This window comes from Haliaeetus leucocephalus, unplaced genomic scaffold, assembly GCF_000737465.1.
Source record: "Haliaeetus leucocephalus isolate CR32 unplaced genomic scaffold, Haliaeetus_leucocephalus-4.0 Scaffold848, whole genome shotgun sequence".
NCBI classification, from domain to species: Eukaryota; Metazoa; Chordata; class Aves; order Accipitriformes; family Accipitridae; genus Haliaeetus; species Haliaeetus leucocephalus.
Window position 1 is genome coordinate 186815 of NW_010973284.1, and position 16124 is coordinate 202938.

The window sequence follows — 16124 nt, forward strand, 5'->3', positions numbered from 1 at the left end:
GACCACAGACTCGTTTGGCTGCATATAGTTTCTTCTGTTTCTGCAACCAGATACTTACGAAGTGGCAGACTGTCTTTAAACTGGCACTGTTGAAATTTCAAGCCCTTAATGGTACAAGCTAAGAAATGCCATAGGAAAAATGGGTGGAAAAAAAAGCTTCTTCCTTCTCAGTGCATTTGATGCTTAAGATGCCAAAGAATTGTTTGCACTGATGCAACCACTCAAAAAAGTATGCAGGAGTAGATGAGAGAAAAGACGGATCAAGAACGACAATACGGTTACTGTCTGTTGAAGAAGATGCCAAGCGAGTGCTCCAAGTGAGAAAGAGCAACTCCCTAGCCTCTGGTTATGTTAATAGCGATGGCTCAGAGAAAAACATCTCATCCGTTCCTGTAAAACGCGTCTGTTCAAAAGTAATTTTTCAGCATTTGAGTCTGATAACCTGACACAGACATAGAAGCTAATAAAATGTAATTATTGTCTGAATCTTCAATCAAAACTAAATTTTAGCTGACAAGTAACATATTTTCATTACCGATCCTGATGTAAACTCAGTCCACATGGAAGCTGGCATCTCAGGTTCATAAAGGATCTCAGAAGTCACGGAAGTCCTTACTATGGAATTACTGATTGCTCTTAATCTGCAAGCACAGTTTCACGCCTGTGCAATGGAGAGGAAGCCTGACAGCTCTGGGTGCTGCCGCAATACAACGTACCATGGAAGCTCAGACCGATGCAGCAGGACGTAAACCTGAAGCGAGGGGCTGGAAGGGCGATGCTGACCCTCGGTACGGAGCTAAACGGCACCGATGAGATCACAGCAAAGACTGCGTCATTCTCACAGGGTAGTTACGCCATCCCGCTTCTCTTGTGTGCTCTGCAAATATTTGCACAGTCAAAATACTCCTTTAAGCCTCCGTATGTTACCCCTAAGTAATCTGTCCGCAAATATTATTTGCAAAACTCACGTGTCCCATTCAAGTGAGCATTTCAGCAGACGCCCTGCCTGAGCTGAGTGAGCAGATTTTAGCTCTCTGTCGAATACGAAACATTTCAAGTATCTTAGACCAAACGGAGGAAATACCGCTATGTTTATGTTAAAACAATGTTTTAATAAACAGCAGCATAAAATAATCAGTGTTTAATATCATCTCTGGCATGTGAAATACAAAAATGCACATATCTTAATTATAAAATAGCCTTTTCATTACATTTTCATGCTTGCCTAATTGAAATGCCCATAATTAATAAATCAATCATCAAGTAATACAGTGATTAAACGCATGCAGTGAAAACAAAGAAAAATATTTGTATAAGGTAGTGGCTGAATATCACCATAATATATTTCAAGAACATCTACATCAGGTTAAAAATAAAAAGAAACAGACCAAGATATAAAATGCAGAGATGTATTTTCACTTCTGCTGTACAAAACATTATCACACTTTTGTGCAAAAAGATAAAAATAAAGTCATATTATACAACACTGTCAACTGAGCAAAAGATTGTTTTTGTTCCGTGTACAATAAAAATACTATTCAGTACAAAAAAGTCTGTGAAAAACTGTAATGTACACAGCACTTTTGTAACTCATTAAAGTGGTTTCAAATGAATAATCTAGATTGCTTATACCTGAATGAATTTTTTAGTAACTATACAAATGTCATATTTCTAAGGTGAAAGTTAACCCTAGTTCACATTATTAGAATTGACAGACAAAATTGCTATCAATGGATTTGCTGCCTAATGGAATGTGAGTTCCCCTTTTTTCAGGGTTACTGGAGTCATAGTCAGTGAAATTACACATTGATCTGAAACAATAAATATTCCTGGGAAAACTGATTGTCATATATAAAATTGTGGTTTGGAGCTTTTCCATTAAACAGTTGCATAGCAACAAAAGGATATAAAATTTCTGCTTTAACTACTAGATTATGAAATGTTATCTTTGAATAAGCTGATTCAAGTTCTGAAATTAAAACACTTTAATTTCATTTCCTTTAAGGCAATTTCTTAGAACTCCAGCCATCTTTAGCAGCCAATAGCAGATGATTTTTGTAGACTGCAAGTTGGAAACTCAAGCTATTGTGCTGTCATATAAATGACTTTTTTTTTTGGTCTGAATCTGAACTCAGACTCCCAACTTAACGAAAGACCAAAATCCTACCTGAAGTAATTTATTCAGCTCTCAGATCACATATTTGAAACATAATCCTTGACTGCAAAATTTACAAATATTTTAACTAGCTATTGGAACTGAAATTGCACACCCAGTAGATCTCTGAATATTTGCATCTCCTAAAAAAGAGACAAATATTAAAATATGTTTTCAGTATAAAAAAGTTTCTGTGATTTAAACCACATCAGAGGTTTAAGAAGCTGTGAAAAAGCGTATGATAAGATGTTTTTATTTAAAAAAAAAAAAAAAGTCCCCCCTTCCCCTTTTTGAATTGTCGGTGGCACTTAAAAGAAACAATGTGTCCATTAACAAAGCTGAGTATTCATACCACAACGATCTTTGTCTGGTTGAGTCTGCCCATCCTGTTAAGCAGTTAAACTTCACAGAAGATACTTGCTGCAATGTCTGTTAAACAACCAGAAGAATCTTTAATAAAATATTTGAATATAAATCTTTTCTACGACTTTCTAGTTTGTATTGTAAATAGTTATATTTACAAAGGCCTCGCTTATTTACAATTCAGCTGAAATCATAGATTCATTAGGTCCATGGATGCTGGAGTCTCCTAATAGGGAAGACTGCTTTGAGTCAATTTTGTATGGTTTTTGAGTTTTATTTCCAAAAACCGTAATACCAATTCCCCCTGGATGACTAGGAATTGACATATGAGATAGCAAAGGAATATTTGCTTCCTGGTTGGATCCCGAAGACGGCAAACTAGTGACGTGACCTGTGCTGGTCGACCCGCTGGCGCTGCTCGGAGAGCGACTCTTTGGAGGAGGACAGTGCTGGATTACCCTGGGCGGACCTTGCGGTTGATAGTGGGCAGCTGGGAAAGCAGCGTATCCTGGTGGAATCGGGTACCCGTTGATGGGGATGTATCGCTGGTTTTGAGGTATTGGTGGTCCGATGAACCCGGCGATTTGGCCTTGTGGTATACCTTGTGCTGGAAACATGTAGTTAGGGTACCTAGGATTACTGAGATTACTAACTGGACTTGCGCTGAGGGAAGTCGTTTGAGTGGTGGCGTTCCCACCGGAGGGGGTAGTAGAACTAGTGTGACTTGAAAGACCCTCCCATGAGCGCAGCCTGGCATGGATTTCTTTAAATCGTGGCCTCCGGGATGGCAGATCGTGCCAGCACTCTGTCATCAGGCTATACATTCTGGGAGGACAGTCTTCAGAGCATGGCAGCAGTTGTCTTTTCCTGATCATCTCTATGACTTCTTGATTACTAAATCCATAATACGGTTGAAGTCCAAAGCTGAATATTTCCCATAAAACAACTCCAAATGACCAAATATCTGAATCGGAAGAGAACTTGCCGTACATAATCGCCTCCGGTGGCATCCAGCGAATTGGCAAGAGAGACTTGTTTTGAACTCTGTAATAATCTGCCGAGTAGATTTCTCTCGAGAGTCCAAGGTCTGAAATTTTCACGTGAAGTTGTTCTCCAATTAAAATGTTACGAGCGGCGAGATCTTTATGGACAAAAAAATGACTTGATAAGTACTCCATCCCTGCTGCAATTTGGACTGCAATATGCAGGAAATCCCCATGGTCCAGGCTGGATTTTACAGTCCCATCCTCATCGCTGCTGCACCCAACATCCGAATGCGGCGATCGCATGATGAGAAACTCATGCAGGTCTCCTTGGTTCATGTACTCGAAAAGCATGCAGACAGGTTGCTCCTGGGTCACAACACCTAAGAGGCAAACGATGTTAGGGTGGTGGAGCTCGGCCATGAGCGATGCTTCTTGCTGGAACTCTGCCCACTGCTGGGGGTTGTTAAAGTCTTTTAGTGTCTTGATAGCAACGAGCTGAGCGTGATCCATGCCTGGAAGGTAGAGATGTCCCTTATAGATCTTGCCGAAAGCACATTCACCCAGTTCTTCCATGAAACGAACAGCAGACAGCGGCAACTCCTTAGCCTTACTCTGTTAAAGAAACGACAGCAAACACACGTCAGAAAAACAGGACTGAAAACATATTGTTAAGTAAAAAATCTTTTCGCACAGGATGTCTGAAAGCCAAGCAGACCGACACAGGAACTCCCTGGGCCACATACCCATTTGGCAACGATCCTGCTCAGCCCTGTGAGATGCGGGCACTGGTGCGACGGCATCCACCCCGGGCCAGATACGGCCTGAGGGACACCAGTATCCCAACACCGGCAAAGCCCGGGGCAGAGTGCCATCTAATCTTTGTGCGCCCTGCTCTAAAACTTAATTTAGAATTACTTTTTACCCTCTACACAAGATCAGATAAGTAGTAAGTATTAGATCTAAATATATGCTGGAACCAACAGCGTTTCAGCAAAGGCATTTATATACTTGGGCTTGGGCATTTATATACTCAAAATTGAATCTGACTAATTTCAGGAATTGAGGCAATTCACATACTTTAAGTAAGTACATGCTGAAGTGTTTTCTGGGCCAGGGCCTAAAGTTTTAGCAGAAAACTTTTTTTTAAAAACTATGTCCTTGTAGCCAATTCTTCCTCGACTTTGCTATTAACCCTTCAATGTGCAGCAGAGACTACCTCTGTTCACGCTTGACTGAATGTTGAATCCTGAAACGTGCAGGACAGAGTCAGCTGGAAAAATGAGATAGTGGTCGAGAAGAAAGCCAAACTTTTTTAAAACCCTGCTGTTATTCTGGGTGCATATATTCACTCTTAGGCCATAAAAAATTGTATTATTTTCAGACGTTAACTTCCACATGTAACACCTACACCCAAACCCACTCATTAAGGCTCCTCAGTATAGCCATAGGTAGTAATTTAAGGCTAAATGAGTTTGGGATCTATGTTTCATAAATTACTGTATACATTAGCATTTGCATTCCTGAAATAATATAACGGCAGCTTTACAGTGGCAAGATAGGAAAACAACTGACATTTAAAAAAATCATTTAAAAATGACATTTTAGAATAAATGAATTCTAATCATATTGGCCACATGACTTTTAGACAAATACTGCATTAATAGTAACAGTAACAGTAACAGTAATAATGATGATGATGATGATGATGATGATAATAATAATAATAATAATAATAATAATAATAATAATAATAATAATGAAGCCATTCAAGCAGGCAGCCAGTAGACTGTATGGTGATGGCAGGAAATTAGCTATATTGTTGAGGAACAGATGGTTTATATTATACAAATCCTTTAGGCTAAAACTTGTTTAGGTCTGGCATATTGTAAATTATATTTTAGTAATGAAAGTGAAATGACCTCTGTCTGACCTGAGGCTGGGTTCGTCTGTTTGAACCAACATAGTGGAAAACTATGAAAGAAAATGAAGTCATAAAGTTTTGGCAGGAAGGGCTCATTTCAAGTTAAGCGGTTATAAATCTGCTTAGTTTGTGTTTGACAAGTATTTGTCATACATCGGTGTACAAAATGTAAAGAAGTGTAAAATACATATGAGGCAGCACGCCAAAGTAAACCGAGTACAAAGGGAGAGCAGTAAGAGTGAAGCCCACCGCCTCTATCTCTTTATCGGCTCCTTCCATTAGGTGAACGACAAGACCAGCTTAGTTTATTATATTTTTTGAAGGCAATTAAAATCCCTTAAAACTGAAACAGGCTTTTGGACAAAATGCTAACTTTTTTATTTGTATGAGCAAACACACATCTACCTCAGTTGGAGCTCGAAACCTAAGCGTGTTTTTACCCAAAGTTGCCATTAATACTGGATACAGTATTTAAAAATAGGATTCTACTTCCTTTCTTTTAAAATTTTGTTTGAAAGGCAATCAAAACATTTGAGACAGGGAGAGCTGGGTCTCCCAGTGGGAAAACAGAGAATTAGCATAAAGAAGATGGAAAGCTTTTTGCAGCATATACTTTGAACATAAAAAGAAAACAGAGCAGTCTGTATTTGCAAACATTTCTGGGCAAGTTGCTTTCCTATGTTGTGTGCATAAGGCATCAGTGCGTCAGCAGTCCAGGTGGAAATGGTGACCTCATTAAAATGATGCTGACATTCCCATTATCTTCAGTTTAGTCAGGATCGTACCCCAGTGATCTAGTAGGGCAGGGACCAAGAAGCAAATCCAAATTTACCAAACTATTCCACGGAGGTTGGATGCAAGATGTAGTTTTGACACTTACCTAATTAAGTGGCTTTTGTACTATTACCAACATTTTGATATACAGCTACTCTAAGATGTACGCGAAAGCTGAAATTAAGAATTTTCAAGGAAAATCAAGATAAATTCACTGGGCCAGTGTGGGGGGGACTGGGGAGTTAAAATATAACAATAGACCAGACTCTGTCTGACCACCCCGAACAGATACCCCGCACAACAGTCCTGCTGGCACCATGACAGCAGCACCCAGTGCCTGCAACACTATTTAAAACAGGAATCCTAGTGTTAGCATTACGCCGTGTAAAAACATCTCTGTATGCAGTTTGTATTACTAATGGGCAAAAGCAGCACTGCATTTTCCAGCACAGCTGCACAGTGGGTTTACTTTTATCGCTGACTTAAAAAGACTCTCCTACTCTTTCTGTGAGCTGGTGGTGAGCTGGAATTTTCCTCTGCAACAACTTTCCGTGTCCATCCCTGCCACCCTGAGGCTGCGGCTCCACAGACACACGGGGCAGCACCCCCAAAAGAGCAAGTAGTGCCTGGGTGGCACAGCTCCATCCATCCCTGCCCCTTGTAGCGTACTACCCCTATCTCACGGAACACAGCTACATAAGTAACTGTCCCTAGGCTGCCACAATGAACTCGTTATAACCTAATTCTATAAACTTGACATTTAAGAGCAAGCAACAGCGGTATCCCATAGCTGCTTTACCGAACTTGAGACGAAAACTACTCCAGAATTTATTCAGAGATGAAGAACACAGCTCCTGAAATACAAGTGTAACATTTCCTGATGCTGAGTGAGCAGCTCTGCTGAAAGAACAGCTACAGCAGCGATATTTGAAGGTTAGAGTTCATACTGCTGAAACTCAATAAAATCAGAATTTGGATTCATTTTGCTATGTCATTTTCTAACAAAAATAACAGCTTACTCAAAGGCATGCTTGACTGCTTCAGATACTACAGCCGACACAGGTTCTATTCTAATTACTTGTAGCTACTGATTTTCACTCTGAAATGCTTCAAAAGAACAATCTCCATCGAGTTGTTGAAGAGAATTGGCATGGCGTGAAAAACAAGGCAAATACTCTTTCCAGGGCATTATTCTGCCTGTAGGTGGCAGAAGGCAGTTACAGCCCTGAAATGGGTGATCCATACAGGTTCGCAAATCGGCTGCCCTGCCAATAAACAAGGAGCTCAAGGTTAATCACCTTGAAATCTGAAATGATTTTTAAAAATGCTTCATGAACCTGGGACTACAGTGAAGCAAAACATTACCAGCAACAAGAGTTGCTATGCATGAGCTGTGCTGGCCAGAACTGCAGGCAGATTTTTGAGGCTCTGTTTTGCTAATTTCTCTTTTTAACTGAGAGAATGGGTAAGCCTGAAAAAACAAGGAACAAATCTTTCCAAAGTGATTTCAGCTAAGAGAAAGATGACATATGACTACAGCAGACCCACGAAAAAACTCTCAAGAAAATGCTGAATCTCATCTTTATCTGCACTACTTTCTAACTTAAATGAGGCAATTTAGAGATGCTTCAGTACCGGGTCGCTTGCTTTATTACAAAAAACCTCCAGCTCCTATTTATCCAGATACATGGACAATTGCCTCCACTGGTCCAGCACACTTGCTACGCTGCCGTCGAGAAAAGTCGTTACAAAAATTACAGCTAAAGGCACCAGCAGAAACTGCAAGTTGGAAATCAGCTTAATGTTTCAGCGCTGAGTTGATCAAAGCATTTAATTCCCTGCCTTTACAGACAGCAAATGTCGAAGCAGAAATGAGAGATTACCTTTGGTTTATAGGCGTTGAGCATTGACATCTCCACATTTTGACCTCTTACGTGTTTAGGCTGTCTTTGAACAGGGGGGGAGGATGACTTCTGATTGTTGCGGCAGATGCAGATGAAGAAGAAGAGTAAGGCTATGGCCAGGGGAATAGTAACACTCGGCACCAGGATATACAGGATTTCCATTTTATTCTTTTCCTTGGAATCCTTATAATCTGGTTCAGAGAAAAAAGAACCCAAAACAATGAATGAAGTATCGCACAGAGTCAAGTATATCCCTGGGTCAACTAGAAGTGTTAAGAAGAATAAAACATCCAGGTAATACTACTGCAATCCACCTTGAATGCTGTTTTATTTCCTTAATATTAACAGAGCAATTAATTTTGTTGAGTAACATTTCTGTAAGAACACAAAATGGCCAGGAACAATTTCCCTGCAGCATGTCAATTCAAACCTACTTATGGTCATAAAATAGCTGATTACTGTGAGGTAGCTATTGCTTGGGGTGAAATGAAGTAATGGTCCAATACAGGTCCACAGAAAAGTTAATTTCTAAAATAGCTTATGGAAGAAAGGCTCTGGTGGAATTAGGGACTCCTTATTTTAATATGTGTATTAGGTTTTGGTGCCATAGTTTCCTTAATCCAACAAAAATGTGGGGAGCTTTAAGGATAGTTGTATCCCCCTATTTATTTCCAGCCTCCTGTTCTCAACATCTCCTAGCACTGGCCAAAGCACTTGTGTGGCCACCCAGGGCACTGGAACAAACAATATGTGCAACTGCAAACTCATTTTCTTGTTAGTTTTAGGTGCAGGAGCAGGAGGATTAGGGACTCTAGAGCTGAAGAAATGGAGAACACCTGGGAGATGGGAGGAGATGCATGGAAATGGCAAGAAAGAGAGAGAACAGTCCTGGTTTTTACCCCAGGAAGTCAGGAAAGGGGTTCAAAAAGTCTGAACACAGACAAAAGCTGCAGCATAATCTTAAAAAAAAAAATCTTACATACTAAGGACTTGGTCTTAATAGGATTAACGGGCTAATGGGAAAACCCACCCCTCTACCAACTATATACTAATAGTGCATCATCTGAGCAGGGTGGCAAATGCTGGCACAAAGGACACAGCAATGATAGTTGAAAGGAAAGCTAGAGCATGGATAAAAAAGGAAGGATCCGGAAGAGGTTGGGAGGCTGGTTTATTTAAAATAGTATGCATGCTAGCCGCAATATTTGCCCCCTCAGCACGCAGCTCTTCACAGCCAGGCAGCGAGTGATTAATTTTAGAAACACGAAACCCTCTTCTACCACTGCCCAGCAAGGCATAGCGGGGCCATCAGACACTCACCTCCCTCCAGCTGGCTCTGGTTTCACAGGGCACGTTGCTTAGAGGAAAGGTGCAGAGGGAGAGGAGAGGGAGGCTTTGGAAGGAGCTCACGTCCTCGCGTTCACGCAGCACCCGCTTGCGTTGACAAGGACGTGCCTTCCAGCCGGACCGCTCTGAGCACAGGGACGCTGAAGCCTGCTTTGCTCTGGTATTTCCAGGAGCATTCACAAAATTTAGGGTATAATTACGCACGGATTAACACACTAACTATGGGGTACCCCGGGAACTTTGAGGATCACCTTGAGCTGCAAGATCGGTGGCCGTAGCCTGGTTGTTTCCGAGGGAGATGGTGAATATCTGCGGCAGCATCAGGCTTAGTGGATTCTGGCAGAATGGGGAATGTTTTATTACTCCTACAGGGTCATTTCAGTTTGTTTGTCTCTGTTTTCCAGGCTGGATTTTTAGAAGTGCTTAGCAGCCCACACAGATATCTTTTATGCGCTTAATTAAACATGAACTTGATCTGAGGCTTGGGTTTGACTCAAATTGTGACAGAGGCAAAGTTCAAATGGTTCTGGATGTCACTTTGCATAACCCCTCTCCTCTTACAGGCTCGCGCTGTCCTTCTGCTCCCCCCCCACGCTCCTTTTTGACCATTCTTTTTAGATTAAGTTGTGCCATATGGTTTTTAATTGAGAGGAGAGAGAGTCCAAATATCTCTACGGCCTTTGGGAAACAAGAGAGCACCAAAGCACCGTCCCCATTACAGTCTCCCCGTGCCCGCCCAACAGAAGGGCGGTGTGTGCTCTCACCCTGCCTTCAGTGAACATCCAGCTCTACAGCGCGAACCCACTGTGGGTTTCCTTCGTGAGCTGCTGCCCTCTAGCACGGACACGCAATCAGTGCCTTTCCCCTCTCCCTCAAAACCTTCTTACATTTGTCTTTGCTAAGTCTCATGCTTGAATTACTCCATGTTTCATATCTTCATATATTCAGGTTGACAAACTTTTATGAAACGAATCTATGCAGCTTGTGAGACAACTGAAAGATACAGTTGAAGAAAGAAAAAGAAAGCATCAGCACGAGGCAGACGGAGACCTGGCCACTAGTTCATCACCTGAGCTATTCCAGTCAAAGGGAATTATTATTCTTATTAAGTAGCAGCCCCTGCTGTGAAGCCTCATTAGGTTAATAGGTTTCTTGGGAGCCACCCTAATTAAATCCATTTCCCATCTAGGCATGTCCTGGTGAGGCAGAATGCACAATACTTATTAAAATGTGCCTGAAATGACTCTTTCAGCCAGTGCAAAACCAGCAGAATGCAAGTCCCACGTGGTATTTTGGTTTTAATAAGCAGATTAGCATTTAACAACTAAATTACTACTCACCTGATAGAGCTCTATTTGTCTGTATTTAGAATAATAATGCCATATAACCCAGCTGTACAGTGAGTACCATTTAAGGCAGTGGTAAGAGGTAATTAAAACCCTTGTCAGGAATTCTTCAAGCCAGCCAGCCTATCTCATTTATTATCTAGCAAAAAGTTCAAATCAGAGACTTTTGCAACACGTCCAAAAGCATCCTGCTTTCAGCTATTTCAGATCAAAAGACTGAGCCAGTCCTGGGATCTCAGAGCCCATCTAGAGGGGGACTGGCAAGCAGCCCCCCCACCAACTCTTAATTACCCAATTATCCAGAAGTTGTGGAAAACACAAAATGCACACAGCTCAAAGGTCGTACGGTGGCAGCGCAGTGGAATACAGAAAGCTCAACGGCATCGCTGGCGGTGGACACGCAGAGACCCCTGAGCTTGCCCAAACCGAGCTGCCCAAACCCCCTGGGGCTGAGCTACGTCTCCTCGCCCACGCGTCCGCTCCCGGGGTGGAGAGCTAAGAGCCAACGGTATGCTAAGGGGAGTCCTGCTGACTGCTGCTTAGATCCAGATTTTTGTACTGAAGGACTGAAAAAGATCTTCAGGACCGTTTATACAGACTGACCTATTCTTGCGTAGACAGTCTACCACTGCGCCTAATTAACAAGCAAAATAACTGAAGTTAAATGCACTGAAATAATAGCAAAAGAGATACAGAACTCTAAGAAGCATATATGAATGTTAGAGAAGTTTGAGATGCACATGATATAGCCCAGACTGTCTGCTTTTCCCCTGATCTACTCTTTCAGTAAGAACATAATTTAGATCCCATTTTGGCATCGATTCCCATCTTTCCATTAATTGAAAAAGACTTTGGAGCAGGCTCAGAACATGTCTCACTGCAGGAATGTTCATAACCATAACCAGAAATAATTTAATTTGGTTCTGGCTATCGAACAGTAACATCAAAAGGTATCTCCTTTCCAAGGGGAAAGGTAATGTTACTGTGACAACTTGTAGGCAACATAAAATTTTGTGTGAAACTTTGTACCGTGAATTTCCAGAACATTTCTGGGTGCATTTCTGGCATGTCCATGCAAATAGCGCTATTTTTTTCTTGGCACGCTATCAATATTGTTATTTCTAAATGCAGATAAAACAATTAGGAACCATTTGTTCAGGTCTTCCATCCACTTCCCCCGGGTCTCAGAAAAGCAGAATAAAATGACAGCTGAATCTCCATTTTTGTTCATTTTGCAAGACCAAAATGCAGCCAGAGCACTTCTGTAAACAGAAACCTAAAATACAGCTAAGAGGATCTGGCAAGATCATCTCTAATTTTTAAACAAGGCCTGAGCTCTGTTAAGCGAGGTTTGCCTTTATTAAAATGGCTATTAATAAACCAAGCAAAATGGAGAATGTTTTATAACCACTTTGTGGATCAGCGTCAACAGTACCACTTCTGTGATCCAATTTAATTTGGACTACAGAATTGTATTGATCGTAATGGCTACCTGGAAAGCCCAGGACGCTCGGGCTGGCAACGCGCTGCTGCTTCATCACCTTTTGGCGAGTGCTCAGGTATTCCCTACTAAAATATTTTCATGCCGCTACTTTGCCAGCTGCATGGGTGGTAAGTGCTCGAGTGTCTCCTTGGAGCGGGGATGTTGTGGCTTTAGCTACAAATGCTGTAGTTAGCCTTTCCTACAGCTCTCTTTTCAGGGATTCAAAAAAGACACTTTGCGCACAGCTCCCGTTTTGCAGGACAGCTGTATGGATGTGCCAAAACGGTTCCCCTTTTTGTTCCAAAAAGAAACAGAAAAAAGGTCAGTAATTACCACATGCCGGGACGTCGCAAAGCTCAGACTTAAAGTTCTCATCTAAGGTGAAGCACCACGGGGCGTCCTTCTGGTTCCCCGGGTTGCGGCAGTAGGAGTGACCCCCGTTGAGCTCGGGGTACCTGATGGCGGTGAAGGTGTGGGTGTGGGGGTACTGCGAGTTCCACGGCTGGCACTGCCGCCCCGACCTGGTCACGCTCACCGTCCCCCGGTAATCTACTCCTGTGCTGTTGTAGCATTTGTGATCTGAAAAAAAAAAAATTAAAAAAAAAAATAATCCGAAGCAATAGTTGGTGGCGGCAAGACGGATGGCCGCAGCACCCGGGGGCGGCGAGCTGCCGGCATCCCCCAGCCCTGGCGCGCTGCTGCTGGCCCGGGGCCGGGAAACCCAGTTTGGGAGCACGGGCTCCCAATTTGCTGCGGCTGTAACGCAGGGCCTGCTTTGCATTCACATTCCTGGGAGGATTTAAAGCTTATGCTTCTGTAATGAAAACAGCTTATGCCAAGCGTTTTTAATATAAGATACACAAAAGAAGTAAAAACTACAGTGGGAACCTGAATTGCAGCCATTATTTTCATATGAAGGTGGAGAATTTGTGGGAGCCACGTTTTATATTTGACTATTCAGATGTATAAGGGTTGTGAACAGGCTGCAGCCCAGCGTGTTCAAAGAGTGAGCTCAGCCGATGCCTGAAATTAGGCTGTATTAGGCAGGGTCAGCCCCGGCCCCGGCCCCTACGAATGTTCCTCCTGATAAGCACCCTATACTACACCCGTGGTCTCGCTGGAGCACATTGGGCTGCTGCAGGAGGACAGGGAGGCTGAAGCTACTGATGTTCCCCAGTGTTTGAATGCTTACACCGTCATTGTTTCGTAGTTCATATTAATTAGTAAAGATCTGAAGCCAATAAACAGCATTTAGTGTGAACCCAGAGGCAGCTGAAGAAATAACTGAAAAAATATTTCTGAATTTCTACCCACTCTGGACTAGCTAGGGGAGAAGTGCGGGAGTGGGGTAATTCGAGAGCACGGCATCTGCAAGCTTTCAAAGACCAGCACTAGCTCCAACTCTGATGCACAAGCCCGTACAGCCAACCTTTTCACAGCGGTATTTTTTGCACGGAGGCACAGACCATTTTCACTTACTTTTATTTATGGGATCTGCCATTGGAATCCCAATCCGGATACAATTGACAGCTTCGGGGCTATCTGGCTGGGGAAGATCTTCGCAGTTAGGCAGCTTTAATCTCATCAGAATCATGGGATTAGATCTTGCAAAAATATACTCTGTCTGACACAGGACGTTTTCCAGAATTTCACATTCATCGCGGCACAAGTCTCGTGGCTTGGGAGCTGACGAAGTCTCATCGCAGTAGGGGAAGGCGTAATGGCACAGCGAAGGAATAGCAAACTGGGAGCATTTATCCGACAAATGGCTGGAAGTGCCAATCATGGTGAAGGCAGCTGTAAAATATACAAAAGGATTTTACTTAACCCAGTGGGAATTTTATTCCTGTGCTCTTGCCTTCCCAGTATAACCCTCACTTCCCATTGTGACTATTATTTTCAGATGTTCAGGTGATGAATGGGCCTTCCAGAAATACGGAGCACTAATTACATTGGAAGTTATTAACAATGCTGATTTCGCTGACAGAGAACGTACATCTGATTTCAACACAGGATTAATGTTAAGTATGTTACCAAAACCCCAAACCTAATTATACTTTTTTTTTTCCCCAAATAATTTATAATGGCTTGCAAAGTCATATAATATTTGGATGCCTTTTAACCAACAGGTAAAAACGAAAGTCCCTGCAGGATGCAGGATTACAGTACCAGTACCTTCATGGAAGATGCCTGCTTTCATAATATTCCAAATGACTTTTCAAACAAAATGGCATAAGACTATGAACTGTTGGCTGTATAGAAACCATTGGCCTTTCCTGTGAGCAATGCAAAAGTCTTTTTCACAATGCTGACAGCGTTTACAAAACGAAGGAAGAACACTCTAGGGGGAAGAGAAATTTGGAATATTCTGACAGCAAGAGAAAATCTGAATATAGAGAAGATGATTACCATAGTTAGGATCTGGCCAAGGTTAATTTATATAAAAAAATAGAGAAGTATCATGATATCTATGAGGCCTCAGTTTGAATTCAGCACCCCCATCAGCGCAGCATCTCCCACAAAAACAATGAAAACTCGTTCTTTACTAAATCTAAAGGAAAAACACTACCTGCTAGATTACTTATGCAGCCTCTTCTAGCACCTAAATGATCTCAACCACATAAACACCAACTAAGTCTGGTCTCCCTTTGCTGTTAAAATCTGCTTGGGTAACAGCAGCACAAGGTAGCCTGGCTATGAGACTCCAAGAAGCTGTAAATACACAACCTCTTCTCCTTGGAGAATAATTTTTTTAGTTTCTTTTGGGGGAGCTGGATGACCAGAGACATGAAGGCTTCTCAGATTGTCACTCTTCAGACGACTCCCTCCACTGACACTGCACAACGCAGGAGTCCCGGGTGAACTTTGTGGTGGGAATCTCACAGCAAGAGAGGATGAAGAGCAAATAAAAATAGTACTGCAGTTTATAAAACACTAGCAGCTTTTTGGGAAAAGACCGCTTCATGGGGAAGAAGCAGGTACATTTTTTACCCACCTGTAATCTGATTTTCTATTTCACCTTGCATATGCAAAGACTCCATATAAATGGTTCGATTTCCAATAAATCGTGCACAAGCAATCCCCCTGTAGGGCTGGCAAAAACCGTCCTCTTCATACTCGTCACTGAAATCAATCATAAACACAAAAGGGTGAAACGTTTCACATGCGACTTTGCAACAAAATGTCACTACAGGGAGCTGGCACTTGTATTATTAGAGGCAGATGCGAGGGGCTTACTGTGTTTGTCTTGCACTCTGCGATTCGTTCTGGGTGACGCTCACCCAGCGCAGGAGCCCACATGCCGCCTTCCCCTCTATTAACAGCCTGTGATAAGGGATTATATGGTCTTTAGGTAGTGCAGGGGGCACGGCACAGGCTTTGTGCCCTGGATGATTTTAACCTTAAAGGATTCCCACACTGCTGCAGGTAGTTTTCAGCATCTCACAAACGAGCCCAAAGTGAATATATCCTTATACTCAACAAGATATTGACTATTTCGTTTTTTAAAAAGACTCCAGCTGCCTGGTAAAAACAGGTAGCGGCATTTCAGGTTAGCCAGGATATGCGCTGACACTGTATGAAATGAATGCTTTTTGTATGAGGGGGAAGGCTATACTCAGGAATATACCCAGCCTTGATTACAACAGAATTTGTAATAAATTGCCTGAAGAAAAAGATTTATGTTTATTTAAATCAGCTAACGTGCCATTTTCTATTTTTGAACCAAACTTGTACTTAATATTGATAAACGTAGGATGAAGAGTCATGCTAGCAGAGACAGAATTTAAAGTGTATATAGAAAATCAAACCCCTCCCATCACTGATACCCTTGAAATAGGAAATGT

At 42.1% G+C, this 16124-nt stretch overlaps 1 protein-coding gene across 1 annotated transcript in view; it reads right to left on the bottom strand.

Annotated features, from left to right (window-relative positions):
• Positions 1-1395: 1395 nt before the first annotated feature.
• Positions 1396-16124, bottom strand: part of ROR1 (receptor tyrosine kinase-like orphan receptor 1) — a 55078-nt gene continuing 40349 nt past the window's right edge. The window contains exons 4-8 of the mRNA XM_010582287.1: positions 15275-15402; positions 13759-14076; positions 12613-12858; positions 8083-8294; positions 1396-4116 (exon numbers count right to left, since the gene is read on the bottom strand). Of these exons, the coding sequence (XP_010580589.1) occupies positions 2692-4116; positions 8083-8294; positions 12613-12858; positions 13759-14076; positions 15275-15402 (2329 nt within the window). The 3' untranslated portion in view covers positions 1396-2691. The remainder of the gene's footprint in view (positions 4117-8082; positions 8295-12612; positions 12859-13758; positions 14077-15274; positions 15403-16124) is intronic.